At 39.7% G+C, this 15,892-nt stretch overlaps 1 protein-coding gene and 1 long non-coding RNA gene across 3 annotated transcripts in view; both read right to left on the bottom strand.

The window, feature by feature from the left end:
- Positions 1–4,110: 4,110 nt before the first annotated feature.
- Positions 4,111–15,892, bottom strand: part of LOC148397392 (uncharacterized) — a 154,292-nt gene continuing 142,510 nt past the window's right edge. For both annotated transcript variants that reach the window (XR_015858711.1, XR_015858710.1), the window contains exons 6-7: positions 5,822–5,893; positions 4,111–5,046 (exon numbers count right to left, since the gene is read on the bottom strand). This is a non-coding gene — a long non-coding RNA (uncharacterized LOC148397392). The remainder of the gene's footprint in view (positions 5,047–5,821; positions 5,894–15,892) is intronic.
- Positions 14,523–15,455, bottom strand: cox7c (cytochrome c oxidase subunit 7C). Its single transcript, XM_088376351.1, has 3 exons — positions 15,291–15,455; positions 14,736–14,865; positions 14,523–14,603 (listed from the first exon to the last, which is right to left on the bottom strand). Exons 1-2 carry the CDS (start codon positions 15,363–15,365, stop codon positions 14,749–14,751), a joined length of 192 nt encoding a protein of 63 aa, XP_088232477.1. The 5' UTR covers positions 15,366–15,455; the 3' UTR covers positions 14,523–14,603; positions 14,736–14,748.

A 15,892-nucleotide genomic window follows, 5' to 3' on the forward strand; every position in this document is an offset into this window, starting at 1 on the left:
AATCAATGTATTCTGGTTTGCAGTGTTCTCTGAGTTAATGTCAATGTTAATCTATCAATCCAGTTTGCAAGCAATGGCTCCAGATGTGACATAAAAATGGATGGGCCTAAATGTGCAAAAAGCCTTGCGTTCCCATGGGTCATTTAGAGAGCTCCTATTTTTTTAAATTTTTTTTTCAGAGACTTATTTACCCTCCCTTGCACGAGGCAGAAGAATGAGTTACAAACATCCAAATAAACAAGCGCTTACTGCTGCTTGGCCCGTTAGTCACCATAGTCTGTCTGAATGTGACAGCCAGTGTGCTGTGGATCCTCAAACTGTGGGTAATAAGATTTTGGACAGGATGCGGATAATTGGTTTTTCCTGACTGACTGAAGAATCTTGAGCGTAAGCTTTACCTGAGAATGAAAATATCAAGTGTCGGGTTTGACTTGAATACTATAATTTTTTTTCTGCTGTCAAACAAAACAAACGCATTTAAACATTCTAAAATGATTTCTCAGTTGTATTAACGTAGCTTGACAGCAAATATTTTATTCTTGAATAGCCTGTTTATGTAGCGGCTATTGATCATATATAATCTTCTTTTGATTAAATCTCAGAAGTGTGTGTCCACAGTCAGACATTTGCTGCTGTGTATGAGTCCACTCGGTTACGTCAGATTTTAGAGGGAATAATTCACAGCATTGACATGAAAATTTTAAAACCGCCAGTGAGTGACAAATGCATGAATAACGAGAGTAAAGGGTGTGCTTTTCCAACATGGGATTTGTGAAATAATGATTTATGCTCATGCCGTGCACTATACAATGTCAAGCAGGTGGTTAAACTTTAATATGTCATGAGATCGCTCAAATGGAATATGTCATTTGTAATTCTCTAAAAAAAAAAAAACACACAATTAATTTGAGTGAGATGATGTTTTGAACCATGTTTTCCTGTTAATATAGACAACACTATCAATTTAGGCTAAACAGTATTATGGATTCTTAATTATCCGATCTTGCTGCTGCTTTAAAAGAAATTGAAAATATTTAGTTTTTATTCCTACTGCTTGTTAGTGCGATGTTAACATCAATATAAGTGCCTCGTTTTATTCTGGAGGAAAGTTTGAAATTGTGAAAAAATGTTTCAGTGGTTTACAATAATAATACTATTTATGCTAATGTTGGTCATGATTGATGATTTTTCTTGGACCATTAATGTAATACTGGTTATTTTTTCTACAACTAACACAAAGCAAAATATTTTTTTTTCCCCCTCAGCTTTCTTTCTTCAAAAGGCAAGTGAGGAAGTTTGCAGCTGCTACTTGAGTGCACATATGGGCAAAGTGTTGGGGGTGGGGTCTTGGCTAAGCACATGTCCTGCTCAGTCACACTCTTGACAGGGATGCTGGCAACTCCAAGCATAACTTTGTCACAGGAGATACTTACTGCAGAAGCCTTGCTCAAAACAAGACCTAAGGGAGTTTCAATTGTCACATAAAGTTTTGCATGATGACATCTGACCTCCAAGGCTCTTGAGGTATATTTCCCTAATGATGAAGCTTCAAATGAAGCTTCAAATTTGAACCAACTGTTATATTTTTGGACTCCTCTAGATAGCACTGTTGGTTCAAAGAAATGACAACTTTACGTTGAACGGAGAGCTCAATAAAACACAACTGGTTCACGAATCATCTTGAAGCTTCATTTTCACATCACTCCCCAAAATTGATGACTAAAATGAAGTAGTGGCATTCAACTTTATTCTTTTTGTCAATTTCCATTCTCACCATGATTATTTTATTATGCAACATTTACAAAGGTCTCTAAATGTCATTGTGGTGTCTGTCCTTCCTGATAAAGGCAAGTTTACAGTCGCATTGGCGTGTGATGTCGAAATGACGAATGACACTGAAATTATATTAAATGTCAAATTTCATATCTGCTTCTTTCTACTGGAACTCTTTTGAACAACATTGAGCTTTAAGAATAATAGATTACTATTAATAGACTTTGCATGCTGTCATGTCACTGCTAACATGTCATTAATTCTATTTGTAACATAAAAGCTTGGATGCATTTCTGCATTTCCATATTTGTGCTTTGTCATACTTCGGGGAAAGAGTCTTGTCCAGATGGACTCCAGGGGGGATTAAAAGCACTCAAGTACACGTAGATGGACAAGTGATACACCAAAGGGCGACTACAATTACAACTAATGGACAACATCGATAAAACAAGCTCTGTTAAGCTTCACAGGGTCGGAGTCATATTTGACTATTCAAATTGATACGACTAATTTACTTTCAGATCTATAACGCTCACAAATTCAAATTTTATAAGACAATCGATATAATAAATTGAAGGGAGGGGGTGTTGATTATATGAGTGGAAAGTCTGGGATGAGGTCTTTCTTCTATATATGAAAATGGCTCAGTGCCCGTGTTTTAGGTATGATATCACCCTGGCACTGAATGTCCGGGCGGGTTCTTCATCGACCATCAGTGATGTGAAGTAAATGAAGAGAACGGATATTAGAAGCAAAAAAGAAAGTTATACTCGTATATCATTAAAGTCAAAACTGGTGTGTGTGCATCTTTAAGGATGAGAGAAGAAAAATCCATAAATCTCTAGCCGCAGGGCTCATCCTGCCTGCTTGGGTTTGTTTAATGGATTAGAATGTGCTATTATTACACCAATTAAATTTCAAATCTTCTGCTTGGCTTTTTCCCGACATTTGTGTTTTGGCTTCTGAGTAGAAGCCTCGTGCTCATAATTAATCTTGACTTCACTTGTTTATTTTTACGAACTGCATTGAAGAAAGATTTCGGGGGGGAATTCAAGAAAGTTGGTGGACAGGGGTGTGTAGACTTTTAATATATAAATTAATTTTTTTTGCACAAATTGATTTCCTCATTCCCCTTCCATTGAGTTTTTTGTAGCTTCTATAAGTAGATATTGCCTGCAAATACTATTTCCCTTTGTGATTTTGTTCAACCAATACAAAGAAACCCTAATAAAATACAAATATACATCATGAGATCACAACAAACAAAACACTAAGCTCGACAAATAGCCACATGTTTGCAAAACCTCTGCGTTTCAACCCACTGCTGTGTGTACACAAAGCGAGGCAAAGCCTGAGCATCCATCAAATTGCACGTGACCTCAATAGCCATTAGTCAAATTGTATTACTTCACTCATACGATGGATGTGCTTTTTTTTTTTTCTCCCCCTTTTTTATGGCCTTCAGCTTCTGCATGCTGCTTTGCTGCATGAGTGAGTAAGTGTCTAAATGAGGTTATCCCATCCATCCCGTCTGAGCATGCCGGATGACACCAGAAGCCGCCCGTGGCCGGGCGGCCGGCCTATTTGAGCAACAGCTGAGACATCGCACTCCCCGCTGACTGTCCGCTCAATGTATGACATCATCTTTGCTGCTGTGTTTTATGTGCATCAGGAAGGGATTAATGTCTCTCTGGCTAAATTAAGGCTGCTGTTGCTAGTTGGCCCATTACTCTTCCCCCAGTGTGCCTCATTGTAGCTTCCTAATAGCATGCTGTTGCTTAACCACCCCCCACCACTTCTCTTACATCCTACTTATTTTCCAAAAGCCTCACAGAACTCTCATCTTCCCTACATCGCTTCCTTCCTGCTTCACCTCCCTTCAGCGCCTCAGGCACCTCGTGCACCATGCTCGTTGCAATCTGCAGACTTCTGTCTTTGCCAGTCCTCGCCATCACCCCGGTACCTTCCCCCTCTTGTGCTTTTAGGCCCCTCTGTTTAATTTATGAGCTTCCTGTAGCTCCTGTCATGTCTTATCGGGGTCACAGGAAGACACAGTGTAAATAATGGAGCGTCCCCAAAGACGCGTTGACAGTCACAGCTGCACCATGTGTTCCCATGGAGAGGACACGTACCTCTGTGTTGCCTTCACACATATGTCATGCTCAAAACATGATCTCATGTGGGACCCCACAAAGCACCGCTAAGGTAGCTATGTATAAATAGTATATTTGCAAACATAAGAATATTGATCGATCATTCGTTTTTATTCTCACTATTTACAGCACAGGTGGAATCAATGAGATCTCTGCCTGAATCCCCCAACAACAACAACTCGATAGGATGCTGCAAGTATTGATGAATAAATAAAATAAATATAAAATATGCGCTTTTTCAAACGTGGTATACGAGTAGACGGAATGACTCCCCTTTAAAAACAATTGTAGTGTTCATGTGTTGTCTATGCGTGTTGGATGATTAAAAGTCCTTAGGGAGTCACAACCTGTTCAACAAAGCTTAATGTCTATTGATCGGTGGAGCCATTCAGCAAATCCATCGCTTAGGTCGACTGTGTTTTACAATCACCTGTGCAACCTCGCCACTGCTGTGGATGCTGTTTAACACAGCGTGATATGCCCCCCGTGGATAAACCATGTGAGGCAACACATTTGGCCATGTACTGTATACATAATGTAATTTTCTTTAATATTGCACAGTTCATATTATTGTGTAAAATAAATAAATAAATGACAGATTGCAATGAAAGGTCAGATGCCAAACTTACATTCTACATTAGCTAGATTAAAAATCAGCTTGGTGGCTGCTTGGCATTCGTTTTACTTAATCCACTTCCTGGAATGGCAATTTACAATGTGACAATATAGGCCAAAGATGGTTCATACATAATCTGCAAAATATTTTTGGATTGAAAGCTTTTGTTTTGCATTATGTTAGGAGGAGGGGCAATGGTGGATGTGAGTGGGGGGGAAAAAAAAATAGGATACTGCAGGTAGAGAAATCTAGGACATGTCTTCAAATGAGGAATGCCGCTTATATTTTTACCCAGACAATTATTCTCAGAGGTAGCAGAGGATTTGAATTGAACTGATTGATGACTGCTCCATTTTAATTTTCCACCATTAAAATTGTGCATCTGAATTTATGACTTGTTGAGTCATCACACCTCCGTTTGGCTCTTCCCTCTACTCACCTTAAATTGCTTTTTAATCTTTAAAAGCATCTCCCAGGGTCCCTCTGCGACAGACCAGCCGCACCCTAAACAAACAAACAAACAAACAAACAATATGGAACATAATGAAAAGTAAATCTGTACTGCATTAAGTCACTATGCCTTTGAGATTTCACGTTCCTTCTTTTTCCACAGTAACTGTTGATGTAGACCATCAACTACAAATCAAATACATCTTCTGAGTCTAGTCTAGTTTGAATTATCTGGACCTTTATTTTAAAGTATTTACTTGAAATGGTTTCAGTGTATAGAAAACTGGAGATAAAGCGTCCTCTCCTGGACACACTGGGAAAAAATAAATATACTATGCGGTATACTGTGCAGTCCAGCACTATTAAATTTTCTTTTTATTATTGCCTTCATGATTTTTTTTTTATTTTTTTTTTTATCTCAAAACATTTTTATTTCGTTATTTAACAATGAATGGATGCCTGCAATATTTTTAAGACATTTTCCCCCCAAATTAATTAATTAATGGTGCTGAACAATTTTAAATCACAGTTATTTTATGAAACTAACCCATTTTAAATTGTCCAGTAGGCGGCGCTGCTGATGCAATTATCTCACGCCGCATTGCCAAGATGCCGCACATTACCACATCTCATTAAGCAAGACTCATCTTCTCTTAAATTAGGGAAGAAGATTGGTTGATAACAAAAATAGGATACCATAAAGATGAATTCATCATATGTTATTTCCAAAGCAGATATGGCCTACCAGATAATTATAAATCGGATTGTGACTCCATTCCATAAATGCAAAATCGTGACTCAATTCAAACAGGTAATTGTATATACTCACCAAAGTTGTTTTTAAAACAACAAGCTCTGTTTGGCTCCCACTGCCAGTCTGCCACAGTTCCCCTCGTTGCGGCTGTAAATAAAGATAATTGTGCGAAACCTTAATTAAATGGCATAAATTCTTTTTACAATGGCTGTGATTTAGCGAGCCATAAATCGTGAGGGCGAGTTGCAACGTCTGCACGTTTTTGCAACAACTTCTCTTCCTGCTTTAAACTGTACGTACACTATTTCACACGTTTTATCAGTGCTGAGGGTATATTGTGTCTTAAAGTCTTGGGGATCATGACTTTGTGACCGCACGAGAACCTGCTGAGTAAGTACAGAAAGCAATTTATACTGCATTGTTCAGCAAAACAGTACAGCTTCTATACGATCTACATCTCGGCCTTTTCTCCACTCAGCACCTCTTAGTGATTTAGCCAAATGAAATGATTAGATGATAGATTAGCGTGTTGTTTCAGGACCATTACGATACTGATTGGGCTTCAATTTTTAATGAAAAGTGCGATAACAATCCAAAGTTTCCATGTGGTGAGTTCACGCAATTCTGTTTTGCGTCATTAGCGACTCTCACGGAGACAAATTGGTTGCATTACCAGCTGTCTGATGTTTCATTGTTATTTGTCATAATAATGTGATAATTGATTATGTGACATTGTTCATCTGGGTGTGTTAGTTTTTCTAATGGTATAAATATATTTGGGGTTTCTGCCCTATAAAATATGGTGGTGAGAACTCGGCACATGCACTGTGTGGTTAAAAAAAAAAAAAAAAAAGTGCAAAGAGAGCTTTCGAATCAAGGGGGGGGGTAGTGTAAATTTAACAAGGGCAAGCGAAGTGGGAATCGCCGCATTGGAAAACCTCAACGCACTGCTGGCTGGAAGAGAGAGGAAAAAGTGCAGCCCAAAGCAAAGACGCTGGAACAAATCTTTAAAACGATTCAAGCGTTCTCGGTGAGCCGAGGCATCCCGCTTTCCTTTTTAAGAGTGAAAATAAATGAATTCCAACATAATCGCCCGAGCTGCGAGACTAAGAGATACAACGTGTACAAGAGCACGAGTCCATCGGGGTGATGAGGCCTACATCCTTCCCAAGCTTATCATTCTCAGCCAGCATTCTGTTCACTTGAGTGAAAAGCTTCAATATTAAGACCTGCTCAGCTTCCCCTTGCCAGTGGATTACGATTGTATGTCGCTATTCTCTCAAAGGTCAAGAGAGGCGATTAGTCTCTCTCCCGCTCGGAATCCCCGTGGCGTCTGAGCAGGAACGATAGAGCGGTCGTCAGTTCCCCGACTTCCTCGTTTTTTGCACGTCTCCTCATCCAAATAATGTTAAGTCATAAAAATGTGTGTAATTATGTGTTTTGTTTGAATTTGCTCTTCAGTTGATGGCAGCGTTCCCAAGCGTTTGTGTCGTCGCATTACCCCTGGAACCCAGCCAGCGTTTGTCTGAGGCTTATTTTTTTTTCTCCCCCCCCCTTACAGTGCATTGAGGGAAAGTTTTCTCCTCGACTCGCACTATTCTTCTATTTGTTTGGCTCCCAAGCCACCATATTTCTTTTTGTTGTTTGCAGCTGCTGCCACAGATTGGATTCAGCCAAAATTCCCAAATGCTCCACCTTCTTCTTCGCTTCCTTCAAAGATGGCAGCTGAAAGGAATTCAAAGCCAGGGAATCTTTTGCAGGCTTGCATCCAAAGCTTTATTTGTATCCTCTTTGCTTCACCCTGACAGACGCCCTTTATAGGGCAAAGATCATAATGCAATTAAATGTGTGCATGGGGAGTATAAAAAAAAAAATCTATTTCGTTTCAGGTAGTCATCAGATAGACAACAAGTTAAAGCGTTGCAGTTTTTCTGAGCACATGGCTCACCAGTTGACATTGGAGCAGCGTTGCAAAATTGCTCCCTGGCAAGAAGCCTTTCTATCTCCGACTTGCAGCTCAGAGACAATTCCACAAGCTTTATGCTCCTGCAATGCATTCTACAATACAGTTTACAATATCCATGGCAAGTTCCTCAAAACTGGATCAGTTTTGGATAAGTTTGACCACGTTCGATTGATGTATTTTTCATACTTATGCTGCTGATGATGCAATTGAAAGGCATTTTAACACCAATCTCATTTCACTCTTTAATATTATAATGAAGATTATACATGAGCTACTCCAAGAGCAATTCGTGAAAGAAAGCAATAATAGCTTCTCCACAAGGCGGCGGGAATTAATTTCACCTCGCAGCCGAGGTATTTGACAACAGGGCAGCCGAATAAGCCATATAGGCTCAGTCCCATAAATGGCCATTATGTAGTGCTGAACAACACCCGCTGAGAAATAAATGAACTTATGAGAATAGACATTAAGAACAAAGACACTTCAGACCCAAATCGCATTTAAAGTCCAAGAACTTTACTTAATTGCGTTAGCCCAACTTTGAAGTATAGGTGAAATCCAATTTCAAAGTCGAAAAGCGCAAAGCTGCATCAAATTAAGTCTGCTCACTTGCTTGAACGTATTCCAGTGGAAATGACAGCAAAGTAGTGCAATGTGTTTGATATAAGCAATGGGGGGCGTTTGGGGGGGCTTGCGAAGGATGGATGGAAACAATTACCGTATTTTCCGCACTAGAAGCCGCACCTAAAAACCTCCAATTTTCTCAAAAGCCGACAGTGCGCCTTATAATCAGGTGCGTCTTATATATGGACAATTATTGAGCCACCACAGCAGGTGTGTCCAAAGTCCGGCCCGCGGACCAAATGTATATATCTTATACATGGACAAAGTTTTAAAACGGGCCAGTCATTGAAGGTGCGCCTTATAATCCGGTGCGCCTTATAGTGCGGAAAATACGGTAAACAGAATTCACTGTATGACAAGCTTGCATTGAGATAATACCACCACTAAAAATGATGAAACAATTGTGTAATTCTGGTCACATTGGACTATAAAATGATTTTTTAAATTGGATTGTAGGTCATCACTTTCTTTATACTGCTAACCGTCAATCAATAAAAATGCAAAGACTGTGAACAATAGAAGAGACGTTTTATGATGACGTCATACAATAAAATAAAATGAAAATAGTAGGCTGGAACCTAATTCAAGAAAATCCAAGATCTTGTCATTGAGGATTCTGGTCTGGGTCTTTGTTTTCCAACGTCAGTCTCACTTGGAGTGATCTCATTACACATTCAGCAGATGTTTCTCTTCACTCAGTTTCCTCATTTGCCATGCAAGCTGAGCTGTCAGGAGGAGGCCGGCAATCTTTCCTTCAGTCCTTATCGTGCTTCCTCTCATCCATCCTTTTCTCTTTGCTTCACTTTTCCCTGAGTGGCTGCCCACCCCTGCCATGACTTTGTTCACCAAATTAACTTGGGCACCTACTGTGATTGGAATCACCCAGCGGAAAGTCAACTTTAACCTTGCTTATTAATTGGATATCACAACCTCTTCTATGAGAGTAAGAGTGTTTTAAGAAGATACCGTGAGCACACACACCTATACACACAAGCGCTTGAAGAGACCACAACCCTGTGACATGCGCTAAACAAAATCTATACCATCTCTGACATCAATTCCAAAACTGCTATTTCGTCTGCAGTGAGAAATCCAGATAACTCTGGAATCATTTTTTCCCCATTTCTTTTTTATGCCCAATTTTTTTTTGTGCTCAAGGAATGAAAAAGACATCAGCACGGTGGGCTAGTGGTTGTTCAGAGGTTTGAGATTCAACTCTCAGCTCTCGTTTGCAGAAAGTTTCCAAGCTTGGGAGGGTCTTTTCTATTGCGGCTTTTCTCTATATTATTAAAAAAAAAAAAGTGAGCTTCATTACCGACCATATTGTGCATCGGCTACATTATTTAATACTTCGATTCGCATTCAGGAATATATATTCGGGGTAGAATTAAATGATTTAACTAAGGATGCAGCCGATTTTAACAGAGGTGGCCAACATCCCAGAATAAAATGAAAATTTAAAGAGGGAGACACACTATCTTAGCTAGACTGATGGATTTTTTTTCCCCTTCGTTTGGACACCTATTTGTCATTTTCAAATTTGTCAGTGACGTCACATAACATTTGCGCTCGGCCGTTTCTTCAAAGTGTTAACCTATCAATAAAAATAATGTGGCAAGCTCCATTCAAACGGTGCTTGAGTAAACTTTGACCCCAAAGGATTTCATGAATATAAAAATGGGGTAATTAATTAAGCATGCACTTAAAAACTGTCTCATTATGTACAGAAAAGTCAGACTGAATCCTGAATGATATATGCCGTCTGCGTGTAAAGTTACGTTTGTCCAAATGGGGGCGCTATTGAGCTGTTCCGCAGAAGCAAAGGAAGGCTTTTAACCTCTTTGGCTTCTGAGACTGTCGCACCACCGTTGAGCTCAAGGAAAGATCCAGAAATGACGGCAAACAGACTTGCAGCAAAGTGCTGACTCTCACACTTCACAATGACTGGCGCAAATAGAGGCCAATGACACTGTAGATTCTAAAAGATGCTAGCTAACTTTTGCAACTACTTTTTTCTGTGCAAATATGGCATCAATTCAACAGGAAATGCTGATTGCTGACAAAACCGTGTTTAATTTATGCAATGCATAAACAGATGTACTCACAAACACATGGCCTTGGCATAAATGTGACAGATTATAGTGGGCTGCTTGCCTGTCTGTTTGTTTCAGCGCACAAAGCACACACTGTTTGAGTGGCAAGTACTCTTGCAGTGTTTGTACATCTGTTTGGAGGCTTAAATATGTGCAAACACAGATGTGAATAGTGGCGGCGAGTGCATCGAGACCGTGGGCTTGCAGGAAGGAAGGAGGGATAACATTGGACACTTTGCAAAAAAAAAAAAAAAACAATCGATAAATATTTTCTCTCTAAATGATGGTTCAAAAGAAATCTGTGACTGTTAAGAAGAATAACTGTTTGGCTTTTGTGGTTTTTATTCTTACTCTCCATCTGGAATGACCTCACATTGTTAGACCTCATTCCCAGATTGCATGCATGCTGTTCCAACATATCTGAAGAGATGGTTCACTTGAGGAAATAATATCAATCACTGTTGGCTTTTTCTCGAGTCAGTGCAAGCCGTGTAACAGCAGAACATCACAGAAAGGTTTCACTTTTTTTAGTTTAAAAGTGTTTACATTACCGTATTTTCCGCACTATAAGGCACACCTAAAAACCTTTTCTCAGTGCGCCTTATAATCTGGTGCGCCTTATATATGGACCAATATGGATTCGTGGATGAGGACTAATTTATTAAAGTAATCTTTACGTGTTTATTTTGTATGTTGTGTGATATTAACATTTGAGCGACGTTGAGTTATTCATCTATTGTTATTGTTTTCACTATTTCGAGTGTTACTATATTGTGATTGCATTCATGTTTGAGCAACGTTGAGTTATCCATTCTATGCGCTTTATAATCCGCCTTATATATGGACACATTTTTAAAATGGGCCATTCATTGAAGGTGCGCCTTATAATCCGGTGTGCCTTATAGTGCGGAAAATACGGTATCCTCCAGGATCCAGCTAGCTTATGCTAAACTAACCTGTCATCACCCATATTTTCACTTTTCGTCATGATGTTGATACCTGTACAGCAAAAGTATTTTATTATTATTTTATCGCGTGTAAAAAGTTTAAGAAGCAGTGAATTAAAGCGTCAAACACAGTGTGACTAAGAGCACATTTTACAAACAGTCTCTTGATACATCTTGACAGTGAAGCGTTTCTGCATGACTGAGGCCTTCTCTACCAGAGTGGAATGTGCAGGTGGCTTCATTTTTCTGCATGGGCAGTTCCGCACTTCCTCACGAGTCAGCATTTCTGAGCTCAAGCACGGTAAACAGAGACAGTAGCGGATAAGTGGATGTGATTAACAGGAAACTTGAGTGTGTCCTTGAAACTCGGAAGGACTGACAGAGGCTGCTCATCTCTCGCGGCAATCCTGACATCACAACCGTGCGGGATGACCATTAGAGCTCATCAAATAAATTTAATCTACATAATGTTTGTCAGACACCCACTCTCATTTAGGCTAATGTCAAACATCACAGACTTTTAATGTCATCCTAAAATCCATCCGACTAACGTGAAAGAGGAAGAGAATCGTAAAATATTGAGTCTGTCGTTCTATTAGACGGCTGCACCGAGCCAAGTTCTGCTCAGAAGTGCAAATGAGTCCTATAATTAGATTCCGTGTGTGTGATGTGGAAAAGGCGAGTAGCGAACCCTCCACACGCGATGAATGGCCGCAGATGCTGCAAATATGGCGACTTATCAGGGACGGCACATAAAACAGCATTTAGCCACTTGGACAAACTCTCCAAGTAATTGCTGCAGCGGAGATTACGATGTGAAGACGTACCTTTTTTAGTTGCTGCCGTAATGAGGATAACCTACTTATTTTATTAGCATGCGTGACGTTAAGCAATCTTTGAATGAGTATAAACTGGCATGCAATTGATCTTTAATGACTACACTTTGTTTTAATTAGAGCCTGTACGCCCGGGAATGCAAAGCATTCGCTGCAACAATTACAATAATGAGTTTACTTGCTTTAATGAAGATGCAAATGCTGGCATAACCACACACACACACACACACACAAAACAGTAGAAACGCACAAAGCATACATTTCCTAATACTTGCATAGTGGATATAGCGTGACAAATTCCCGCAATAGACTTGGCATGTATGGTACTCTACGTTTCCCTCCCCCAGCTCCACGCCGAGGAACCCAACTGAAATGTGCCATGTGCACCCCCTGCTGCAACATGCCCTCCTCCAGCAGACTTTTGCTAAGTCGCTTGAAATGCTTTTGCAGATTGGCCAGCGTGTGTAGCGGATAACACCACTGTGTCTAATTTGTCCACACTGATGGAGTGGGGCATCACCTAGCCTTCTTAAAAGCCCCACTCGGAAGCGTAATGCTCAATAATAGATCAAACATTTATACCATAAATGCCCAAAGAGTGCACTTCTCCCTCGGAGGCGCCCAAATAATGTGATTTTCCACTCCATTTAATCCTAAATTTGTACTTTCTCGAGGCGGAGATTCACATCCAGTGTCATTTTTTCAGGGAAAAGGGTTCCAAATATAGAAATACTTTGGAATTGGCGCGGAAAGTCAAACACATGACAATGGTTGACAAGGTCAAAATATAACTAGGGTAAAACGATTCAGACAATGTGGAGTCGAGAACAAAGTGCAAGTGATCAATGTGGCCTTGCATAAAAAGGTCAATTATTCAATTAATTGATCCTAAATTCTATTTTCCAACTAATCAAGCCACAGAAAAAGCAACGTAAAGGTAAACATAGCCAGCGCTAGTTTTGTACTTTCACATTGCCAAAGTTCAGGGAACAAAAGTTCATCTTTTGGAAGATTCCAAAAGGTGGAGCGGAAAAATCTACAAGCTACCGCGTTTCTTGTCTGACAAACGGCATCGTGAAAAGTCGCATATTCACAGCCTCTTGTCGAGCACTCAGTGGAAACATCACTTCAGAGACACGTATTTGTCTCAGATGCCTCGAGAGCTCTTAAGAGGTGTCTGCAAAAAGAATGAGCGACATGAAGGATGGCTCATTACACGCTATGAGGGAACATTCTGAGAAGAGATTGTTGTTAACGGTGACGACGGGTGACGCCGAAAAGATACGACGCCGTCGCAGAGAGCGGAATTTTAATGTCATGCATTATGCAGTGCTGACAATTTCTCACGAGACGCCCATCTTGTTTCCTCACGTGCGGAAACAAGGAAAATTAAAGGTTGCTACGAGTGTTAAATGTAGCCTTAAGTGAAAAGTCTTTGGAGATTTAATGTGAGGCCATAATTTCTCTCTCTCTCTCCCCTTGAGCAAAGGACAACCTATTCTATGTGAAACATACATAAAACACATGTCTGATATTTTTTGGAGCCAAGCAAGAGCAGTGCACGCAAAACATAAAATATATATTCCAGACACATGAGCAAGTAGCTGGCAGGCTCGCAAGTTACTATTAGGGATGTGTTTGCGAGACACAAAAAGGTCTGCCAGGTTGTTTTTCACGCTCGTATCGGATCGAGTGCCTCTTGTGCATTCGTGCCAACTCGGGCGCTGCGCGGTGAATAAAAAAAAAAAAAAATCACATTACCGCAGAGCTTTTCAATACTTTGTCCTTGGATAATTATCGCCATGAGCACAAGGTTAATTGAATGGGAAATAAGTTAGGAGTTCAACTGAGTGGAGCCGTGTAGCCATCAGGAGGCAAGAATAAACGTCCCAACACAGCTTTAATTTTTAATGTTTAAAAGTACTTTGGAGCAGTGATGTTATACGGGAGCTGATTAATGCAGATTCTAGGTCAAAGGACAACTATATGCATGAGGTTTTCAGGCGCATTTAACTTCCTGTAGACAAGGCCAAACCCCAGACAGCAGTGGAGATATATATTTTTTCTTTTTTGCGGTATTATCAAATGGTACAGCCTGCTCGATCTATTATTTTTTATTTTCACGGTGAATTGTTTAGAAGTTATTTTCTTATTTGTTGGTCCATGGCGAAGACTGATTTTAAATCTGACTTCCATGTTTATCAGTGAAGTCAGATTTAAAATGATTTTGCTTCAAATCAAATTCATAATGGGGATTCATTAGGCTACTATAAAAAAAATGCAGTTTGGTTAAAGATAAAAAAGACAAGGTCATATCTTAGGGAATTTTATTTACATAGACTGTTAAGTTAGTCCCAATGTTCTGCACATGTAGAAGTCTGATGACCAAACCTGCAAATAGAAGAAAAAGAATGAGTAAATGCGCTTGATAAACTATTTGTCATCAATAATAAAAGTGCAAGAGCACTACTAGCTGAAAGACAACATTTTCCATTTTCCAAAAAACAAATAACCAATAGTTACCTCTGAAGACATTTTACTTCTTCAGGATCTGGTGTCTGACGACAATAAAGGGGAATGCAAAGCCGCTGCCAAAGAACATCACCATCATACCCAGCAGACGCCACTTGTTTTCCACAGAAAAGGGAAGGTTCTGTACAAACACAAAAGCAAGTCGGTCAAACATTGCCATAAAATGACAACCACAAAATAAGTACAGTACACCTATGTTTATCAAGCTGCCCATGATAGTAAGACACAATACATGCTAAGTTTGTTGACACCTAGCTTTAGCCATGAAGCTAACGCTATCTGCATGTAGCCTGTCAAGAGCAATCGGTCACCCCATTCATAACAACTTCGATTACCACATTTCCATTAATCTATAAATATAACATTTACACGGCATCCTTTGTAGTCGATTCTGCTTTACGAAATTCGGAATCATAATGTTGAGAAGTTTACCGCATGACCTCCAGGTTAGCTTAGCAATTAAGGTCCGGACATAAGACTAGGCCGCAATTTTAAAAACACCACAGTGAACAATCTACTTTTGCTTAAATCAGTTGTTTCTTTTACCTGTCCAGGTCCTTCGGCATAATGCGAAGAACGCACAGCCGACGTCGTGAATCGCCTTACAGCTTGTCCCAGCATGATGAGGTGTTGATTTCAGTCCTACGTTGCGGCTAACTGCGACCTTGTTTCTCTGGTATGGAGAGCGCTTGCGCGGCGCAAAGGATGCTGGGAACCGCGGACGCTCATGGGAAATGTAGTTTAAATTGGGATAGACGCGCTTTCTTTTGGAATGCACTACTTCGAGGTATTTTTACACCTACTTAAAAAGTAGGACAACATGAAGAAAAGAAAATCGAGTAAAAAATAAATAAAAATAAATAACGTAATAAATTATAAAGTAAATTATTATTTTTATTATTTTTTTGCCTGCAGTTTGGCAGATATTGAACAATTATTTTGTTTTCTTTCCAAATAAGAGTTTCTTTTGAGCAGATTTCAAATTGTGTCAAAATAATATTTTGATATGGTGTGGATAAACAAACCAATGAATTTAAAGAATGACTAGGCTATTTATTTTTGTAGATTATTTTTCTTTGTACTACATGCATACACAGTCATGTTAGTAACCTTACTTAAGGGAAAGGGCCTTGGCAGTACTCAGCAAC

The sequence above is a fragment of the Syngnathus floridae genome, chromosome 5 (assembly GCF_059516105.1).
Source record: "Syngnathus floridae isolate MCC-2025c chromosome 5, RoL_Sflo_1.0, whole genome shotgun sequence".
NCBI lineage: Eukaryota > Metazoa > Chordata > Actinopteri > Syngnathiformes > Syngnathidae > Syngnathus > Syngnathus floridae.